At 46.6% G+C, this 20,394-nt stretch overlaps 1 protein-coding gene across 15 annotated transcripts in view; it reads right to left on the reverse strand.

Annotated features, from left to right (window-relative positions):
- The window catches only part of MSI2 (musashi RNA binding protein 2), a 255,942-nt gene that overhangs the window by 144,902 nt on the left and 90,646 nt on the right, over nucleotides 1-20,394 (reverse strand). Inside the window, exon 1 of one of the 15 annotated variants that reach the window (XM_055794715.1) lies at nucleotides 18,762-18,869. The exons of the other annotated variants lie outside the window; for them this stretch is intronic. Within the exon in view, the coding sequence (XP_055650690.1) occupies nucleotides 18,762-18,854 (93 nt within the window). The 5' untranslated portion in view covers nucleotides 18,855-18,869. Of the gene's footprint in view, nucleotides 1-18,761; nucleotides 18,870-20,394 lie in introns of those variants that run through there. 15 annotated transcript variants of the gene reach the window in all.

A 20,394-nucleotide genomic window follows, 5' to 3' on the forward strand; every position in this document is an offset into this window, starting at 1 on the left:
TCCGCTTTGCAACAGGAAAACAGCTTAGCCCAGGTGCTGGATTATCCTCTCTAGTCGAATCCCTTCTAAAAACCACTTTTTATGCTACTGGGTGTTAGCTTTTATGACCAAAAGTGCCATCTATCAAAAGTTTATACTATTCTGCTGATTATTTGCATTGCATAAGTACCAGTTATAGGTCAGAAATGAATACAGAAGTGTCTGTACAAATAAAACCAAAAACATCACCCCTGCCTGCTAAGTGCTAAACTGATTATAAACATCCAGAAAACATCCAGAAAACATCCAGAAAACATCCAGATAACAAACAGAATATTCCTCAGAGCTGGACAGACAGTCTCAAAGGATACAGTTCCTAGACACGCTTTTTTCCTTTTTCCTTTAAATTTTTAAAAATGTATATTTTAAAAAGAAATCACAACCTTGTGCTGGGGCCCCATGTAAGTTAGATTTAATCAGATTACGTTTCAACTAGGAGCAGGTATTTTTATAAGCAGGGGTTTGTAATGGAATTCAAAAAACCACCCCAAAGTTAGCTTAGAAAGTATCAATGACAACAAAAATACCTGTGTAGGAACAAAAAGAAGGTGTGAGTTAAGAACACAAACGACACGCGGTTCCCAGCGCCAGGGAGCAGTGGGGCGAGCAGCCCAGCCAGCCCGGGCACAGCGAGCCACTATGCCAGACCCCCCCGCCCCTGCCTGCTGCTGGCCACAGCAAACCAGTCCAGGGAGGGACATGGCTCTGCCTCAGCGGAAAGAAACACAGCCGCAAGGGCACGCGTGGCAATCTGCGTGGCCGCTCTGCATAGTGTGCGACCCCTGTCCCTGCTCTCCTTCATCTCCAATGCTGGTTAATTGTGACTGAAACAACGCCAGTCTCTGGTGTTGCCTCCATTTATAAACTGGAAGACTGGCCTGCGATCGACATGTAGCAATTAAACAGGTGTTTACATTACACCTCCTTCCTAGCCGGCGGCAACAGAGCGCGAGGCCACCCACGCGTTAGCTGGGCATTTCACAACACAGGCATCAAGGAAAAAGACACAGAAATTGCCGGCAGGAGGGAGGCAGTGCTTCTAGCCTCGGTGCCACCGCGCTCCCTCCTCCAGCTCTGGGCACCAGCCCCGGTACCCACACTCACGATGCACCGGCTGCTGAGGTGCCTGGACAAGGCAAAGTCACTGCGAAGAACTTGTGCTCGAGAGGAACGAGCGAGGGGTTGGGATGGAGAGCGCTGGAGCAGCACCCGCAGCATCGCACGGCTCTGGCACCACCGTTCCGCAGGGAGCGCCGCCTCCCCCGCAGCTCAGCACCACGTTTAAGCACACACATCACCTCCTCTGCCCATCCTTTGCCCACAAACCTGTGTGTGTATAGATAGATAAAAGACACAACTGCAGGCAGGCAGTACCACTTACGGGGGGCAGCAGTGTGCTGCCAATGCTATAAATAGACGAGTCTATTTTTAAGTTGACCATCGCTTAGCACAGTTAAACTTCCTCCCCTCCTGCTCCCAGTGTCATTGCTATGGTTTACGTCCTTGCTCAGCTGTGCATGCTGTACCAAGCTCCAGGACCAGAGGAGAGCAGGCAGGCAAACCTCCGTGTTAACTGCCTGGATATTGTGTTTGCTTCGCCTTCGGTATCTAAAGCTGCACCCCAGCACAGCTCCCCTCAGCTGCAAGGCTTCCACCGCACACCAGCCTGCAAAGCCCCCGCACGGGGCAGCTCCTGGGGGCACCGCAGCCTTGCACAGCGCTGCAGCGGCTGCAGCAGACACCTGAGCTCCCTCCTTTGTGGCAGCACTGCTGCCCTGCTGCACACCTACTTCCCAAAAGAGAGGTTCAGATTTATTTTCTGGTAGAACTACTCAAAAAAGGAATTCCCTCCTCCATTCCATATTGCAACAAATATTATATAAAACTTGAAAGAAATTCAACTACAGCTTTTATTTACCATTGTGCATATGGGCCGATGGCTGTGGCAGGCTACCAAGTTTGCCGTCAAGCTGGCCAAGCTTGCATTTATTACTTCACTACTACTGTGTGTCTTGCTTAAGAACAACGGCTGCTCCCGATGCCAGCCCCCGGGCGGCCGCAGCAGCTGGATGGAGGGCGGTGCTGCTTTGCCCAGTCCAGCTGGATGGCACCTCGGGAGGCCCAGGGAGCGAGGCAGTTCCCCTGCAAAGCCTCACTGCCGAGTTACTGATCCCCACCGAAGCAGGAATGGTCTCACCCAGGCTCCACAGCACCCACCTGGGTAAGGGCTCTGTGAGAAACCATTAAAGAACCTTCTGAAATGCCACCCAGGGCTGGCGCTCAGGCTGATGCGCCTGAGGTTTCTCTTGGGAGGACTGGATGCTTGTAACAGATAAATCCAGCATCAACAGCTTATCTGGACGAATCTAGGGAACTCTTCTTCACAGGAGTTTCATCTCCTGGGATCACTGAAATTGCAATAGTGTCTGCAAGCACCAGGCACAGAAAAGGCCGTATCCCAGGCGTGGGGCTGGACAGAAGACAGCGGCACAGCCCACGGTCTGCAGAGCACCACCCTTGGAAAATGCACCAGAGTGCTGCCAACGAACCCTTATTGTTGGACTTCATATGAACACGTATACTGTAACTGCAACAGATACTAGGAAAAGCAGGGCCTTATTTTGAAAGAAGACTCACAGGCTGCTCCATTTCCAATTAAATCCTTCTATTCTTTGAGCAAGACTGTGCCGCAGCAGGTAGCTCAGGTCTCCCAAAGAGATGTGGCACCATCCGAGAACCCCGCAGCTCAGCACTTGCCGCCTCGGCAGAGATGCTCCAAGGCAAACAAACACCACCGCAACGCTCAGATACCACGTGCCATTTTACACCTTTACAGCCCAGTAAGGTACCTGTTCCAGCAGCTCCCCTCAGGGGGGGGAAAAAAAAAAAAAAAAAAAGGAAAGAAAAAAAAAAAGAAAGGGGGTAGCATCAGCCTCATGTCCTGACGGGAGGTTACCCTACAGCTCTGCAGAGCCCCACATTATTTCAGCCCCCACACTCATGCCAATAGACGACCTCTCCCCACCTGGCCCAGCGCAGTGTTTCCCACTTCTTAGGCTGCCATCTACCCTGGCCTGGGCAGGTTTGCAACCAAACCAAACCCAAAGACTGACCTACTGGTTATGTTTTAAGTCAAATTGTTGCTAAATTGTTACGACCTTCCTCCTCCCCTCTCTCCCCTCCCAGTCATGAGCAATAGGAATTAAATTGATTCAGTCTATCAGTGTTCTGCATCTAAGTGATTAAATTCAGCCACTAGAAAAATCTGTTTTGTGCTGCATCTGAGGAAAAGCAGCGCTGTCATTGGATCCAGCCCCGGCCTCCGAGGGAGGGAGGGAGGCAGCAGCATGTGGAGGAAAGGCACAGAAGGTAAAATACAGACTTGGTCCTTGTTCTGGTATCATAGGCATAATCTTTCCCCCCCACACACCCTTTTTATGCTGGATCAGTTATTAGATGTACCATTAAAAGAGGTTTCACAGCCAGAGATTCATGGGGCAGAGCAAAGCGGAGGAAGCGCCACTAGGGCAGCGGTGCAGGCAGCACCTCCGCAACACCAGCACATCCATGTCTGAAACCTGCCACGTCCACATCAGTGAATTATTGATTCCCAGACAGATGCTACACGACTGGAGCAAGCCAGCCTCCCTGACATTTAGGGCAGCTCCCCACCCTCAGTACAGTCTGTCTCACACACAGACCAGTACTAGTCCTAATTTATCCGGCCTGATGACCAGGCAGCATTCCTGGGAAACAGATGCCATGCTCTCCGGGCTAGTTCCGGCCCTCACAACCAGCTCACCATCTATTTTAAGCTGCTCAGCTGAGATTTTGCTTTGGGACAACCAAGCAGAGAGGAGCATTCTTCCTCCTTCCATTTCTTCCACATGGCAATTAGAGAAATTAAGAAGGCTGGAGGACTGAACACATCTGCGTAGCCACCTCCTTCAGCTAACAAGCTGTAAGGAAGGAGACAGACCCGATGGGTCTGGGAAGGAGGAGCTGGGGAGGCAGGGTTGCAATCTGTGTGCATCTGCGTACGCACTGAGTGATCCAGCAAAGAGGGTATCGGAGCCAAAGAGGATCCAGCTCCAGCACTGCCGTCTGCCGCGGCATCCTCACCTCCTGCCCTTTCTGTCCTCCGACCGCGGTCTGCAGGGACTCTTCATCCGCCTGCGAAATGCAGAGGCATTACGGCTGTTCCCTGCACTGCAGAGGATCCAGCCCTCTCTGTTTCAGGAATTTAGTAAGAGAACAAATGCACACACAGAGACAGAACACACTGAAACAACTGCCTGTTCAACCCGCATCCTCCAGAAGTTCCTCGCTTCCTGCATCTGTGGGATTTCTGGCACGGCCAGTGCTCTGACCTCACCTGACCTCCCCAACTGCATCAAAGGGCCTCATCTAAATAGGTCACTCCTTGCAGAGAGTAAAGTTCAGAGGAAGCTAAGAGACTTACTGGCTGCCTTAATCAGCATACACCCCCTCCACCACCTCTGCTGGGAAAAAAAAGGAGAAAAAAAGAAGGAAAAGAAAAGAGAGGAGGGAAAAAGGACAAAAAGAAAAAAAAAAAGAAAGAAAAAAGATATCCACAGTGGCAGACACAAAACACTACGGAAAGGAAACTTTGGATCTACATAGTTGAATTTTAAGCAGTACCAAGTCTAAGAATACATCTGGAAACACATATGCAAATTTTTCATAGCTAAAAATAAATGTCTCTGCTGTATATTACTCTCCAGAGTAAAAGAGAAGTGCTAATATTAATTGAAGGTTTTTGTTTCATTTGCTGTATTTTACTTTTATTCAAGATCAGAGCTGATAAATTATTTCTTTAAAATAACACAGATTAAATTATCCAGATAATTTAAAGCATTATACACTTAAATTAGTATTACTTATAGCAGACTACCAATTTGCCCCAGGCAAGTGACATAACCAACAGTCTCACTTTGGTTTTGAAGTCAATATCCTTTGCTTTGGAATCAAGTGTCCTTCGTGTCACCTCTGCAGAACGTGACATCCTCTTTCCCCGTGCTTTTTCAAGGTTTAGGACTAGCGAATATAAAATGAACCAGACTCACAAGCTAGAGCTCTTCAGTAATGGACTCGATGCTGATTTACATCAACAGAAGCTGTTGCCGTATTTTCCCCATCAGTTCCGTAGAGGAAAGCTTACAAACTTAATTCCCTCTTTACATTTGCTTATTCAAGTTCCAGCTGCATCTCCCCCTAACGTCCCATTAGGGCTTTCCTTTTAATTACTCTTTCATGTCATCTGCGCATTCCTTGCAAGGTCCTCTTTCTAGGAACTTGGCGCTCTCTCCTCTGGCCCCTTTCAGTAAGGACGCTTTCTTCCTCCCTCCGCCCTGCTCACAAGCCATCACCTAGCACCCCTGCCCCCACGCTCCCTTTCCTGCCCATACCAGCCCTTGGCACTGCTCGGCTGTGACATCCTGGGCTCGTACCCGAAGAGGCAGGGAGCAGGAGCGCAGGAAACACCAAGAAAATGGGAAGTAGGGGTGAGTGTGGAGCATTTCATTCATGAGCATCATGCGCTTGGCTGAATGACAAGTTCACATTACACAGACTGTCCTTGTGACTGTCATAAAAGATTAAGGAGCATAAAACCAAACTACTTAATTGCGGGCAGGTGTGAAAACCTGTTCCCTCTCCCTGCACCTAATGCTCTTGGGAAATACCTTTAAAGAACAGTAAACCCTTGGAGAGATTACCTCAGAGAGAAGCACGGCAGAGCTGCGATGGCTGTCCACGCGCCACGCAGAGACAGGCAACCAGGGCACGGCACAACAGCGTCCAGCCTCCCCAGGGGCTGAGGACCCTCTTCTGACCCACCCCATCCCCATACTGACAAGGCACAGGCCGTCAGTTGCAGTGATGCCTCTGCTCCGCTGCCTCAAGAACTCATGGCGTGCTGCCTGTCCCTGCCCTGGTCCCCAGACTAAGGGGACACAGAAAACGGTTCAGCTGACAAGAGTCCAGGTTTGAGGCAACGAACCGTCCCACAGCTCCAGAAGTCCAGTGGGCAGAATGCAGCTGAGTTTCACCCCAGCTAGAAGGGAACACCAAGCACTGCCGCCAGCGGCACCAGAGTACGTGAAGCACATCCTGAGCCAGTGCACAGCTAAGAGTGAGGGAGGTCACAGGAACAAGCATGCTCCTTTCAAGAGGGTCTAAGTTCATTTATACATTATATAGGCTGAAGAAAAGAACATCCTTTTTCCGTAAAGCTGTGCTCATCTTTTTTTATACTGCAATAGGCAGAAAGACATCTTTCTTCTCTGTTCTGCTTAAACATCACCTTCTTCACTGCTAAGATGAAAGACTGGAATCAATGTCAAGATACACGGGAGAAATCAGTTTACTCATAGCACGAAACAGCAGAAAAGTAAATTCACCCACAGATGCAGCTGATGAACTGCTACAAATCCAGGCCAATATCCTTCAAGTTTAACTACACATTGCTGCAAAAGACAAGAACAGATCAGCTACCTGGACAGCACTTTGAAAATGTAAAGTATCACGTAAGGATTATTATTACTAGCAGGCTGCTGAAGATGCCTCCTTTCTATTCCATCTGGGAAAAATAGCAGCCTGTTAAAAAAAAAGCCCAAGAGTAGTTCACATTATCCAAATCAATCAGCCCACATTTTCCTCCCAATCAGCCACAGATGATGCAAAATAGTGAAGCTCCATTTCCCATTTCACCTTATCATCTATGAACCTGGGGAAGGGTTAAGGACAGAAAGGAAACCTTCACCATTTAAGACTCCCTGGCTACTGAAGATCCTTCTGCCCACCCGACACAGGGCACTCTGCCAGGAGGACTCAGTCACAGCACAGGCACACTTCCCCTTACAAATCATGGAGAGCATCACACACCATTTCTCTCTCCTCGGTCTGATGTTCGGTTTAAACCAGATGATTTGTTCTGCATTAATATTTCAGTAGCACTATAAGCAAATGAATGGATTTCTTCCCGGGCTGTAAGCAAACAAGCACACGCGCTCGGGGGGCACTGCTGCCGTGGCCGCGTGTGCCAATGCCGATGCTTCGCTACTAGCTCCTGCTGGCGGAGGCCACAGGAGTACAGAGAAGAATGAGATGTGGAAGAGCACAGGCAGATCCTTCATTCAATGGGAATGTTTTTTCCAGCCACACGCCGTTCAAAAGAAAGTGTCCAAGTCATATCTCGTGTAAACCAGCGCAGCCCACAGAGCTGCTGGTGGCTGGATTGCATTCATTTACCACCCACAGGTGCCAACCAGCACCGCTCCTCTCATCTCGGGGAGTTTTGCCAGTTCACATCCACAAACAACCTGGGTGAAATCGGGTACCTCTAATCCTTTTAATTTTAGAGCACCTCCTTGATCACCAACGAACAGCCATGGAAAAACCACTACACACAGGCATTTTCACACAGCACTGTTACCATCATCAGCCTGAACAGCCCCTCACGCAAGAGCTGGCCTGTCTTATTTCCACAACTCTACTCCAGTTTGATTTACATCATGTAAATAGAGGTCAAAAGCAAGCCTCCAGCCCCTAAAGATGCATTATGTCAGACTGCACCTTCTGTACGTTTTATGGAGTGAATTTTTAGGTCAAGGAATTGTATAAACCTATCCACTTAAACAGAAAAGCCGGAATGGAAAATACAACCTATGAGTCAACCAAGCACAAAGCTTACTTTCCACCAGGAATCCATACCCTAATTATTGATGAGCAAGGTGCAGTTCTGGTATTATAGAGGTTTTAATTTATCCTCCTCAGCCATTTTGGCGGTGGGAAACAGCCAACATATACTACCTATTTACTTCAGAAATGCAACCACAAACTGCAAGCTGCTAAAGATGCATCCGCTGATGCCACTAAGGTATTTAAGTCAGTGGCACTCAAGAGGCTCATTTACCAACTAACCCCAGCCACAAAGACTCACGCCTTGTATCGGCCAGCTGCCGGCAGCTGTGGTGCCAGAGGAAGAGAGCCTGAAGCCACCCAAACTGACTGCAGCGATCTGAGCGCTCCCACATACGGGGCAGTCAGTCCGCAGTGTCCCAGCTGCTCATGTGCAGGCTCCTGAGCTCCATTTTCAGCAAAGGAAATGCTGAGGTTGTAATTAACGCTCTGGCCACTGCCACCAGGAAGCCTTGCAAGGCCATGTTAGCCTCCCCAACCCACCAAAACGAACGTAAGATGTGCTATGGGGTGTGCTCTGAAACACCAAACAACAGCAAAGCAGAAGATGTCTTCCCTTCAGCTATACTTCTAATTGCTCATTCTGGCTTTACTAGTAAAAACCCAACACGCACCCTTAGTTAATCCGCAGGAAAAAGCGGCTGAACTCTTCACTAAAATAAATGCTTGAGCCACCCCTCGCTCCCCAGAAAGCTCCTGCTGCAGGCACCCACCCCTGCCCCAGGTCAGGGAGCTTTCAGCCATGGTGGGTGACGCAAGGTCACGGCAGCAGAAGGATGCTCTTCCCTGTGCACCCACCACAGCTGGTGCTGGGGACCCCACAGCATCGACAGGCAAGGTCACATTCCAGGGGGCAGAGGGCGAAGACAACAATGTTTGTGTTGATTCACTTGCTTTCACGATCACTTGGTATTTAATCTCTGCAGCTCTTCTCGTTTGATATGACGTGCTTCTCTGAAGTTGTCACAGCCTAAAGAATCCATCAAGTAAATGAACCCAGATTTCACAAGCAGCCAGCATGGCTCGCTCCCATGTCACCAGCTACTGAGAGTTCACCTCCACTTGGACAGGCAGGCTTTCCAAGCTCCAAACAGGAATAAGACATTCCAAGGGGCCAGTAAGTAAATAAATACAACAAAAGCTCAATGAACTTCACAGCCCACCCGAAGTGCAGCACATGGAGCGGGCAGGGGCACAAGCATGGTGTGCAGCGAGCCACAGCCCCACGGGGTGGGCTGCAATGGCAGCAGGCAAGGGTCTCTCTCTTTCTCCCAGATCAAGAATCTGTTGCTGGGCTTGGAAGCCACGCACCCTCATCTTTAACATATATTTTTACTTTAAGAAAGTAAAAATACAGCCAGGAGGTCAAATGAAATCCAGCTTTTCCATAGCTCCTAGCTGACTTTGCGAACTTTGGTGCATAAATCTAATCAGAGAAGATGGTGGAGGAGGAGGGGAGAAAACGAAACAAAACAAAACAAAAAATCAAAAGATGTTACTTGTAGAATTTTACTGCGCTTCTCTTTTTTGATTGTTTTCCGAAAGCACTGGGTGGAGAGAAGGAGAGTTTCACACTGTCCAAAAATGGTAGAATTTGTGTTACACTTAAACAAACCTCTGGTTTGAGTTGTCTTGAACTCAGGCTCAGTAACTGCTCTGTATTATCAGACGACATCTGATTTTTGTTCCTTCTCTTTTGTTTTCCTTTTTAGAGGTTTATTTTTGAAAGAGGACTATGTAACAGGGCCTCTTCCATTTCAGAAAAAGTAAACAAAATCCTTCGCAGGGAGGATCAGGGATAAAGGAACAAAGCCAGCTAGACTAAACTGTATGAAGGTGAATTTATTTGTCATCATTTGGTATCACAGCAGCACTATGACTTTGACCAAGGTCATGGCAAGGTGCTGCACACAGACACGCTCACTCCCCCTCAGAAAAGCCCGCAGTTATAGCAGCAATAGGAAAGCCACACTATTAGTCCCAGATTTTGGATGGAGATCCAAGTAAGACCAAAATAACACAGCAATCAGTGCCACGTCCACAAAGATAAACTCCTAAGTCATGGTCCCATCACAACCTTAACCCTGTCTTCCTCCTCCTTACCCCTGGACTCATCTGATAGCCATGCCAGCTCAGAACATTGTTTTCCTTTGTACTATCTTACCAAAACTCAGCCAAACCTCACGCCGTCAGCAGCGCAAAGCCCTGGAAGACGTCTTTCCAGGGCAAAAAGCAACCAAGTCACCAGAGAGAATCCATCAGTCCTGAGCAGTTTTAGCACTAACAGTCAAGTGCAAAGAAGGCACAGGTACAAAGGATTTGGTGGGATCTCTAGGACTTCTTGGGATAATTTGGTTTTTTTATTTGGGACAGCGAAGGGCTATGCGCTGCTGCCAAGATCAAAAACTCTTGCAGGGACCATGTGCTACACCAAGAGTAATTCTCTGAGTGCAGACATACTCTTAAATACAAGAAATACCAGTGAGGGACTCTTAAAACCAGAGCAGGATAAGCCTAGGGAGGTCCTCTCAGTGAGAGGACCGGACCCTGCCAGAGCTGGGTTTTGTTCAGGGCGTTCAGGAATAGGAAATGAAACGTGCAGGAGAGGGGCCAACAACTTCTTTAGCCTGGCAGGGATAAGAGGCAAGCATAATAAATATCTAAGTTCCTGCTTATTAGGAAATGCTTGGCAAATAACACAAAGCCTGAAGGGGGTGTTAAAGAGAAGTATATTTAGTGTTATGGGAAAGTTAATGAGAAGCTGTAACCATTATATATGTATCATATATGGAAAACTAGGTGAGGCCCCTATGGACCATTATACACTGCATGAAACTTTATGGACACTGTAATGCATTATTTTTAATGATTCCCTTGCCTACTTCAGGCCCTGGAAACCAAGAAGAGCTTGCCTAGCTTCCTGGTGTTGTTCTAGCAATGACACCTTGCTTGTTGCTAGATTTCTGGGTTACTTTAATGAGAAATAATTGGGTTACTTTCCAAGATTCTACAAAGCCCATATGCAATGAATTAAAAATAAAAAAATCTGAGAAAGTTGCTACTGTGTTGCAGTGCCCTTCACATCCTCTACCTTCCAGAGGGTTACCTCCCCTGGTTAACCATTTATCCACAAATATGCCCGCAAAAACATTGGCACTTCTGCTAGTTCAAGTTTGCATTGTCATCATCCATCTCTAGGGAGAGCCAGGCCACAGAAATAACCAGCTGCAACATCACAACGATTGCCCCTGCAGGAGATGTATATAATGAAAATTGAAAGCTGCAGGATGAACTTCTTACATACTTGTCCTTTTGGTTTATTCATCAGAAATAATTATCTGTGCTTGCATTCACAGGAGCACATACTTTATGATGTACATGAAAATTTAATGGATTTTTAATAATACTGTTACTACAGCAAAAGCAGGAAAAAAAGGCAGACATTAAACTGTATGTGCCGTGTTGGTGGGTAAACGGTGCTGAGCCAACATCAACAACATGTAACCAGTTTAGCATCAGTGACAGGGAAAAGGAACTGTTACTTCCAGTATCTGAAAATCGCAGCAATCTCTAATCCTGAATGTTTAGCATAAAATCACCCTCAGCAACAGAAACGAGCGTATGCATGAAACGAGCACACGAGAGTTTCTGGGTGTCAGGACCCTGCAGGTGGTACCCTTGGCCTTTGAAAGGTGCCCAAACTCCCCAGCTCAGCTTCTCCACCTCTACAATGGAGGGAAGCCACGTGAGTACACCCCATGGCAGCAGCACAAGAACGCACCTGAATTTCGATTTCCGTGGTGCCAATTAAAGTACTCCCAGATTTTACAAAGCTATTGATGTGTATTTCTTAAGCATCAGCAGAAATTATTGCTCCAGCAGGAGAGACTGACACTCTAAACACTTGCCTCAGAAGCCACTCTGCAGCTAACGAGTCAATGCAAAGCATCACCATGTCACCAACACTTGGACTGACATCTATTTATAGACTAAGAAATTATATACGTGGTATCCCCACCAACAGTGACACATCTTCATTCAGGCATGAGTCACCTATTCACAAGCACGTTTCCAAAAATAAATCCTATTTACCAGAATTAAATTCTACATGCTCAGGAGAAAATGTCTCCTTAAAAACAAAACAACAACAAAAAGGCATGTTAGAAAACCAAATGACAGCAAACAAGCACTGAAGCCTTCAGCCTGCTGGTCTCCACATCTTGTACAATCACACCGAGGCTGGAAACGTTTAAGATAGAACAGTGAAGACGGTCGAACGTTGTCATTACAGACCCTGGCCAAGGTCACCAGAGTGCTATCGTCCAAACAGAAGTATTCAGAACACTCTTGGCGACTCGTGCTTTGCAGAAACAGTAAGTATATCGCAGTTATTAGAGAGAACAGGCACAGTGAGCGCCAAGTAATCCCAGAAAATGTAGTGTTAAATAGAGGGTTCAAACCACAAAGCTGTTGATGGGGAACGTTAAAAACGTCAGCGTGGCTGAAAGACATTCGCCAGTGGTGAATGTCAAGTAGCAAACTACTGTTCAGCAGATGCAATAAAAAAAGTAAGGGTACTTGGGGAATGGGACCGACATTACAGTTGTTGATACAAATTATATCCAGAAAGCAAAGAAATAAACGGATAAATAAATAAATAATGCAAAAATGGAACAAGTTCAAACTTCTTTTATAGTAATAGTCTCCAGTTGAGCATAATCACCAAAGCTATAGTGATAAGATTGCCAAAACTAGACAAACATCTGTGAGATGAATTCATCTCAGAGGGGAAGCCAACAGCTTGTTATCATTAAAGAGGCAATGCTCTCTCTGCGTTTGAACTGCAGGCTGCCTTGTTACTGCGTTTGCTGAGGCAATTGCACCAGATGTTGGCAGCTATCTTCAGATGGATGACAAGCACCTGCTGTTGGGGAAATTAAACGCTCGTCGGCCTCCTATCCTTCAGGGGAGGGTGGGCCAGGAGGGGAAGAGGGGGAGTGGTGACGGTTGACCCTCTGAAATAAACCTATTTATGCAAAATGACAGTAAGTGCTAGTTTGCCAAGCAGGGAAACAGAGTGGAAATTCATTGGATCTCTTCCATTGCCCCCGGTGAAATCTGCTCCCACTCTCCCAGTCCTGACAATTAACATGGCACCAATCTGAACTCGCTAAACCACTCATCGGAGTAACAGAGTCAACAGAGAGACCTTCTCCCAGAAAGTCACCACTCGCACAGCAACTTCCCCAGTAAGGGAGCATCGCCTCAGTGGGCTCTGCTGCGCTCCCTCTTTTCAAATAAACACCACTACAACAAGCCTACAGCCCGGCACCTTCCGGCAACACACACCAAAACACTTCCTAATGCCAGCAGCAAAACAAATAGATGCTCGAAGTGCAATCCTGCACACGCTTGTATTGGTCGAGATTTAAAATCCATGTCCTGGAACAGGGGTGCAAATATAATCTCACTTTTGCTACCAGCTAGTGGTAAGTGAGCGTGCCTTACCGGTGCGCTTCAGACCAGCCTGTCTCAGCACCAGGAGCGGCAATAAGGTCATGATGGGCACTGCAACTCATATTAAAAAAGAACACACATAGCAGCTTCTTCCCTGGCAGACTTGCTGGTGTTTTCAACTTTCTGTGAAAAGAAAAACTGCAAAATGTGAACTCCTTTTATATGAGCAATCATTCCTTTACGATATATCCAATACTCTTACTTCTTCAAACTTACACGGTGATGACATTACAGCAGAGGTATATTCTGCGATATAACCTGCCAGCAGGACCCACTGAGCCCAGATCAGTATTTCAATGACATCTTGCCCTGGACAGTAAGTTGAAAACACTGTTGTTAATTCCTGTTCACCCCAACCCCTTGCGAATGTCCCTGGCAGAGACGACGTTTGTTTCATCTCAACTTGCCACATGCATTTTAGGTATCCTTCAGTGTAAGAGGCGGATAATCCTCATTCTGCTTAGATTATCTTAATTGGCTCTTCATTTGAGCTACTTTGCCCTTGTCCCCATTTCAGAAGTTATATTTATAAATGCATATACTGTACCACTGCACACATCTCCCTCTCAGGGCTGGCAGTCACCAACCTGCTGCACTCGGGTACCACTCCGCTTCTACCAGAACATGCTCTGGCACATTCCCCCCCCACCCCCCCCACCCCCCCCCGAAAACAAAATGCTCATTTCATTTAAGAGAGATATACGTGTAAGATGGATGTCAAATGAATTTAATATACTACCTCTGCAGAATTAGCATAAGTTTAATTAAACTAGTCATCCATCAACATTACGTGTGTGCCCAAAACTGGGTTATTTCACCTCTAAGACTGACAGAAACCAGTCCTGTGGATTTTTAGCACCCTGATGGAAAAATCATAGGAATCAATAAAAAGAGAACAAGCACACAAACAAAACAAGAACCCTCAGGCCCTGCACAAAACCTTCCAATTTAAGAACAATTTTTCCATCAGAAAAATTAAAAAAAAAAAAAAAAGTCTTTTAAAAAAAACTTTTTAAAAAACCCAGCTGCAGGTCAGGCCAGGCACCTCCTTAACGCTGTACAGCAGGGTGAAAGACAGCATGGCTGGAACCGTCGCTGCAAGGTGGGCTGACAGGCACAGGGCTTCACTCCCGGGAGCACAGGGAGCTCTACTGGCGTGGGGGCCAGGCACGGGGTCACCGACTCCTGGGGACAGAAGGGATGGACAGGCCGGGGCACCTGGCACCCCTCTGCTCAGCAGCACCCTGCCCTGCACACTGCCAGCTTAACGGGCTGAGAGGGACCGAGTATGCCATTCACTTACACATGGAGAAAACCTTATCACGCCTCCTCCCAGTAATGTCTGCTCTTTTTGCACATTTGGAACAATTCATCTGAAGTTCCTCACGGATACTTTTAAAAGCCCTTTTCTTAAGGGTCCAGACTCAGAGCTGCCCTTAAAAAATCCTCCCATTTCACATCCTATCACTGAATCCTGGTGTATTTGTTACGTAGTATGACAACGATCAAACACTTACTTTCTAAACAACTGTATTTTAACTAGCTCACCTTAGCTGGCAAGTCTACCCCGAATTTGTGAGCAGTACAGTGCAAGCTTCAATTACACCACAAAAAGTTTTAAATAACTGCTATTTCTTCATTAGAGAACCAATGTTAAAACACAAGCTCTCCCAAGGCAAAGCTTTGGCACCCTCAGCTGCAGCTGCTCAAAGAACAGAAGTAACGCTCCAGATACAGATTAGTGCTTCGATGGACGTCAGGAGCAGTGCCTACATTTACAAATTACTTCCCAGGGAGTCCAGGAGGCTGCACTTCGAGACAAGTGCCAATGTGGAATCTGATGCAACTTTGCAGCATGTATTGGAAATACCTATCAGAAAACTTTACCTGACTCCCACTGCTGTGGCTTAACATCACTATCTTTTGCTTTCGATGCAGCTTGCTGGGGCAGAGTTCATCTTGCTGTTGCTTTTCTGCATAGCAGCCAGCCCTGTGGGTCCTGCTCCAAAAGAGGGGCTTCCAAGATGCTACCACAGCACAACAAAACCAAACCATTTCCTTCCAGAGAAGTCTTACATCTACAGCCCCACTCATCCGCACTGGGGCTGAATCCAAGAACACACCAGGGATAATTTAAAGATGTTACCAAACATGATTAACTACATTTGTTAGGTATTTTGTATAGCTTATTGTGTTTGTATAAAATAAAAGCAGGGGTGAAAAACAAAACTGACTTAACTTGGGGTCTCAGGAAAGATAGAGGTAATTTTCACAGGTTTGGCTCAGTTGGAAAACTGACACAAAGAGACTACAAACAACATTCACACACATGTTGGAGGCAGAAACATAAATATTTTCTTACTAATTTTTTCTTCCTAAACACAGCCCTCGATTAATTACTGATTTCATTTGGGCTCTTGGCATGATTCTGGGTCACCAATGGTGACCTACTCTGCAAGCTCAGGATCAACACTTCTCCCCTACTTTTACTAAAGTATGCGAGACAGAATATAGGGCACTAACCGTAACTGTGCCAAAAAAACCCGCAACACCAACAACCACCAAAGGAAAAATCCCAAAAATCTCCCAGCTGTCTTAAAATACATTTTAGGCAAGGGATGCAGGCGCTGCCCTCATGGCTCCGAGGAGCTGGGCAGCTCCAGTTGTACACCCGCAGCAGCCGCAGGCACCCAGAGCAGCCCAGGTGCACACAGGGCTCACTCGCCGTCCCGCTCACGGCTCCAGGGTGATGCCTCCGCTCCATGGCCACGCCACACTAAAGAAGGCTGCAAGTGACATGAGTGTTGGCATATTTACATTTCCCATGCCCTTCAGAGCTTGCTAAGTAAGAAAGGCAAGGAAATGTAAGGCGAGATAAAACAGCTTGCCCAAAGTCAGACAGCAAGTGGGTGGCACAGTGGGAAACAGAAGACAGATGCTCGGGGCCCCGGCTCTCCACCACAATTACCTAATCTCACACAAGTTGCAGCGCTACAGCACAAAAGCTTCCTTACCATTTCATTTAACCAGAGTAGAAAAGGAAATAAAACTGTACTTCAGACTTCTGCTGAGTTCTGATACAGCCTCCTTGCCCACAAATCCTGCCTTAACGTTTCCTCTTTTCATAAAATCCAGGTAGAAACCACCATCTAATTTATAACAAAACCACTTCCACAAAGCATGTGTCTTACTACAGACCACCTGAAAACTGACTTCCTGTGTACAACTTCTCACTGGCAGAATGAAACCCTTGACTTCTTGTGAAGCAACGAGCGAGTTTCTCAGTTTTTTAAAAAAAACTTTTTTTTTTTTTTTTTTTTTTAAAACAAAGGCATGCTTTGGAGGGGAAAGAAATAATACAAAGTGCTTTAGGCCATGAGGGACTCCTATATCCCAGATCCCTCTGTCACATGCCAAAGCAAAAATTTAAAAGAACATTCATTATCCTTTGGAATATCAGGAACATAACACTGAAATAAGGAAATCCAGACATACTGGAACTTTACAGCACAAGCAAAGGGCAGAGGCAGCAGCAAAGCCGAATGCCACTCCATGTTTTTGTAACCGAACAGCCCCCACAAATATTGTTTATCATCGTCCCAAACTTAGCAGAAGCTGCAAACAATGATGTATTTGTTTATTCTCATTCTCTTTTAAGGCGGTGCAATGATTCAAATTAAGTAACTTCTCCCAAGGTACACCCAGATACCTTAGATAGAAGAAAATAATATAATGAGCTACAAGCTATTTCACACCAGGTCTAGAGCTCAGAATCGCTTGGAAGGGAACAGTTAGGTTAGCAGCAGCTAAAAAAAAAATGCCACCACATTCTCTATTTTACTGTGTATTACAAATGTTTTAGGAACTCCAGCTACTACGGACCGGAATGTAAATCAGAGTCCAAATCTGTCCCTTCTTTTCATACAATGTAGCCAGCTCACAAATACTGCATCTGGAAATACAGTGCTGAAAAACCTGAAAGCCTAACAATTTGTCAAACCCAAAAATGACTTTTCTGCAAAGCAAATACTTCAAGAATAGACCATCCATGTATTCCATTGACCATTAAATCTACATACCAATGTCCAACAGATGTAACAATACAGTTCAAATTGTATGCCAAGTCCAAATTAACTAAGCTTTCACTTTCATACAAGCAAAATTCCTTGCAGCTCCTGCCTCTGGCCTTAGCCCCAGCTCCACACGGCCTTCCAAATCTCCCCAAAATGAACCCATGGTGAGAAAACCACCTTTTCTCATGCTAACAACTCTATTGTAATAACATCTTCAGAGGCCACACTCAAGGTCTCAGGGAAAAGTAAACCACTGGAGTGCTTAATACTACAACAGCGCATTAACTCGTTCACACCCAGACAGCCTTGCCAAACAAGGAGGAGTCTTCTCTCATGATTTCTTGATTTCTATTTTCACAGCTGTCAGGGAGGAAAGCATGTAGGAAGCAAGTTACGTAAACCACCCGATCGGGCTGAAATCCTCAGTGAGCATCACACCTCCCTCCCTCCCTGCGCACTTACGCAGAGAAAGCACGGGGACTTTATTACAAAAGATTATTTATTCAGAGGTTAAACCCGTTGTTATTTACGCTGCTGTCTGTGTTACAATGCACTGTACAACCAAAGAACGAAATTCTCGTTCTCGCATTTTGCTGCCCTCAGGTTTGCTGCTTTGAGCTCTAGTTCCCTTGCCAGACAGCGCTGTGCCCTGCTAAGGCGTGCCTGCCGCCCCGACAGCCTGGGGAATTACTCCCCTCTTGCTTAACTGCCACCCCACAGTAAGCCATGCCTACGGAAGGAAGAGACGAGAAAATTACAAGCCTTCAAAAGCTCGACAGTTTCACAGGAAAAAAAACAACATCAGAAGCTAGATATTATTATTCCGCTGGTCTGTTTTGCATCTCACAGGAAATAACGAGTGACTGTACAAAACGTTTCAGATCCAGAGAGGTAATTCAGAAATCCTGTCTTGTTTCAACATCTCCAAATCTAAAAAGCCATTCTTGAGGAAACAACATATTCCAAGCAAAGTTGAAACATGCCTACGATTTGTCTGAGGGACCTCGTGGCAAGCCAGAACAGAAAACAAAATTAATGCATGCTGGTCTGTTCCAATTTCATCTGAAAATTTAAAATAAAAATCAAATGCCATAGGCCCCCTTCCTCAAAAGTCATTTTAGGATTGCTGTGAAAGGAAAAACACAGCGTCAATGATCCCGCTTCGGGATTTTCATCCCGAACAGCTGGGGCCACCAACACCAGCAGTGCTTTTCTAGCAGTTTGAAATAACAACATGTAAAAATATTGTTTGTCCACAAAACTATTTCACACACCTCCTTTAAAAATCACCATTCTTTTTCAAAAAAGTATACATTCAAAGTGCATTCTCTGCCACACAAGAAAACACGATTTTCCTACAGGAACAGTCTAGACGGGCTGGTCTAATAGCTCCAGACAACTGAAACGTACCTTTAACGTAACTGTGTTCCCACCGTGCTGGAAACGGGGCGGGAAGGACACAGTCGCCTCCTCATTCAAGGGACTGTTCCCATCAAGACTCATTACAGTGTTCCAATAAGAAGAGTTTTACTCAGAATTCTGTTTCCATAATTGGGTCCAGAAGTGTACCTGGAGCCCAACCACATCAACGTATCAATTAACGACCGCACGCAACCCTTTGGGTTGGTAAGCTCATCAGGCGGCTCCACCAGCCCACCTCTCCCGCCCCGCACCAAAGCGGCCTCGAGGCCAAGGGGGGGAGCGGCAGCACCGAAGGGGTTAAAATCCCATGTCAAACAGCAAGTCCTGGCTCCAGACCAGAAGGGACATGGGAACCGGGGCAGCTGAGTTATAAAGGCCTTATTGTAGCAGCCCACTGGATTGGAAATGACTTGTAGGCCTAATGAAACAAAACTTTGGCAGTAAAACAGAATGAAAGGAATGAGACAATAAAAGAGAGGAACAAAGGGAGCAGAGTTGTTTCAGCTTAGGAAAATAAGCTCACTTTGTTGTTGGGAAAAGCCAAAGCCGATTAGGATAAACCAATGACTAGGCATAAGTCTTCCAAACTAATTACACAGTTCACCATGTGAAGTATAATTGCAAGTTGCAAAATAAGGACTACACCACTTTCACAGGAGCTCCATAAAGGGAGCATTACCTAGTAAAAAACGAACCCAAAGAAGCCCTTTATCATCAGTCACTTGCAGCTTAAAAGGTGCAGAACATGCCCGTCCTGAGAAGTGTAATTCATTAGCATCTGGGGGCTCTCTCCTGCTGGTCACAGTCTGCCGGGTCAGGCTTTAACAGGCCGTTGCTTCCCCCCCACTTTTTTTACAGAAGCCTTAAACACTCCGACATGTCCTGATCTGGGAGAGCACCGTTTTGTTACACTTCCAGCAACCTACCCAACAGGCAGATCCGCAGCCCCGGCCCCACAGATGGCACAGGGCAGCGGTGTGGCCTCTCCACACTGCTAACACTTTCTCTTTTAAATTCTTTTAAAACTTGGTCTTAACAGCCAGCTTTTCACACGTCAGCACAAGGGCAATGCTGCAGGCCCTGGACGGGTTACCATGGCCGATGAATTTATTTTGTTTGCAAGCATGTTTGAAACATCTTTGACTGAAAAAACAGGACCACAGAAACAACCAAGTTAGACTATCAGGATTAAGTAGTAAGACAATGGCTTTTTAATTTATTTTTTCCTTCTGATCATAAACTGTTACAGCTTGGAGTTTTGTTTCCCTGGCTTAGCCTCCTTCTGTCCTCCTGTGGATCCTGCTCCCTGAAACCCCTGGACAGTGAAGCCTCAACCCCAAACTCTCACCCAGACATGCCTCCTGCCGGCCAGCGGCACTGGGCTGCACCCCGGCCTGCCTGCACCCCTGCCCGCCTGCACCCCCAGCCTGGCCATGCCGCGTCCCACCAGGGCTACGAGCACTGCAGCCAGCCCCTTCCTTGGCACCCACACCCCCCTCGGCACCCACACCCCACCAAGCCGCTCTGGGGAGCCCCACAACAACTGCATGTGCACAGGTTCAGCATCACCATTCAGCTCTAAGCATTCAGCAATCACAAGGCTGTTAATTACATTGCTTCG

Source organism: Falco peregrinus, chromosome 2 (assembly GCF_023634155.1).
Source record: "Falco peregrinus isolate bFalPer1 chromosome 2, bFalPer1.pri, whole genome shotgun sequence".
NCBI lineage: Eukaryota > Metazoa > Chordata > Aves > Falconiformes > Falconidae > Falco > Falco peregrinus.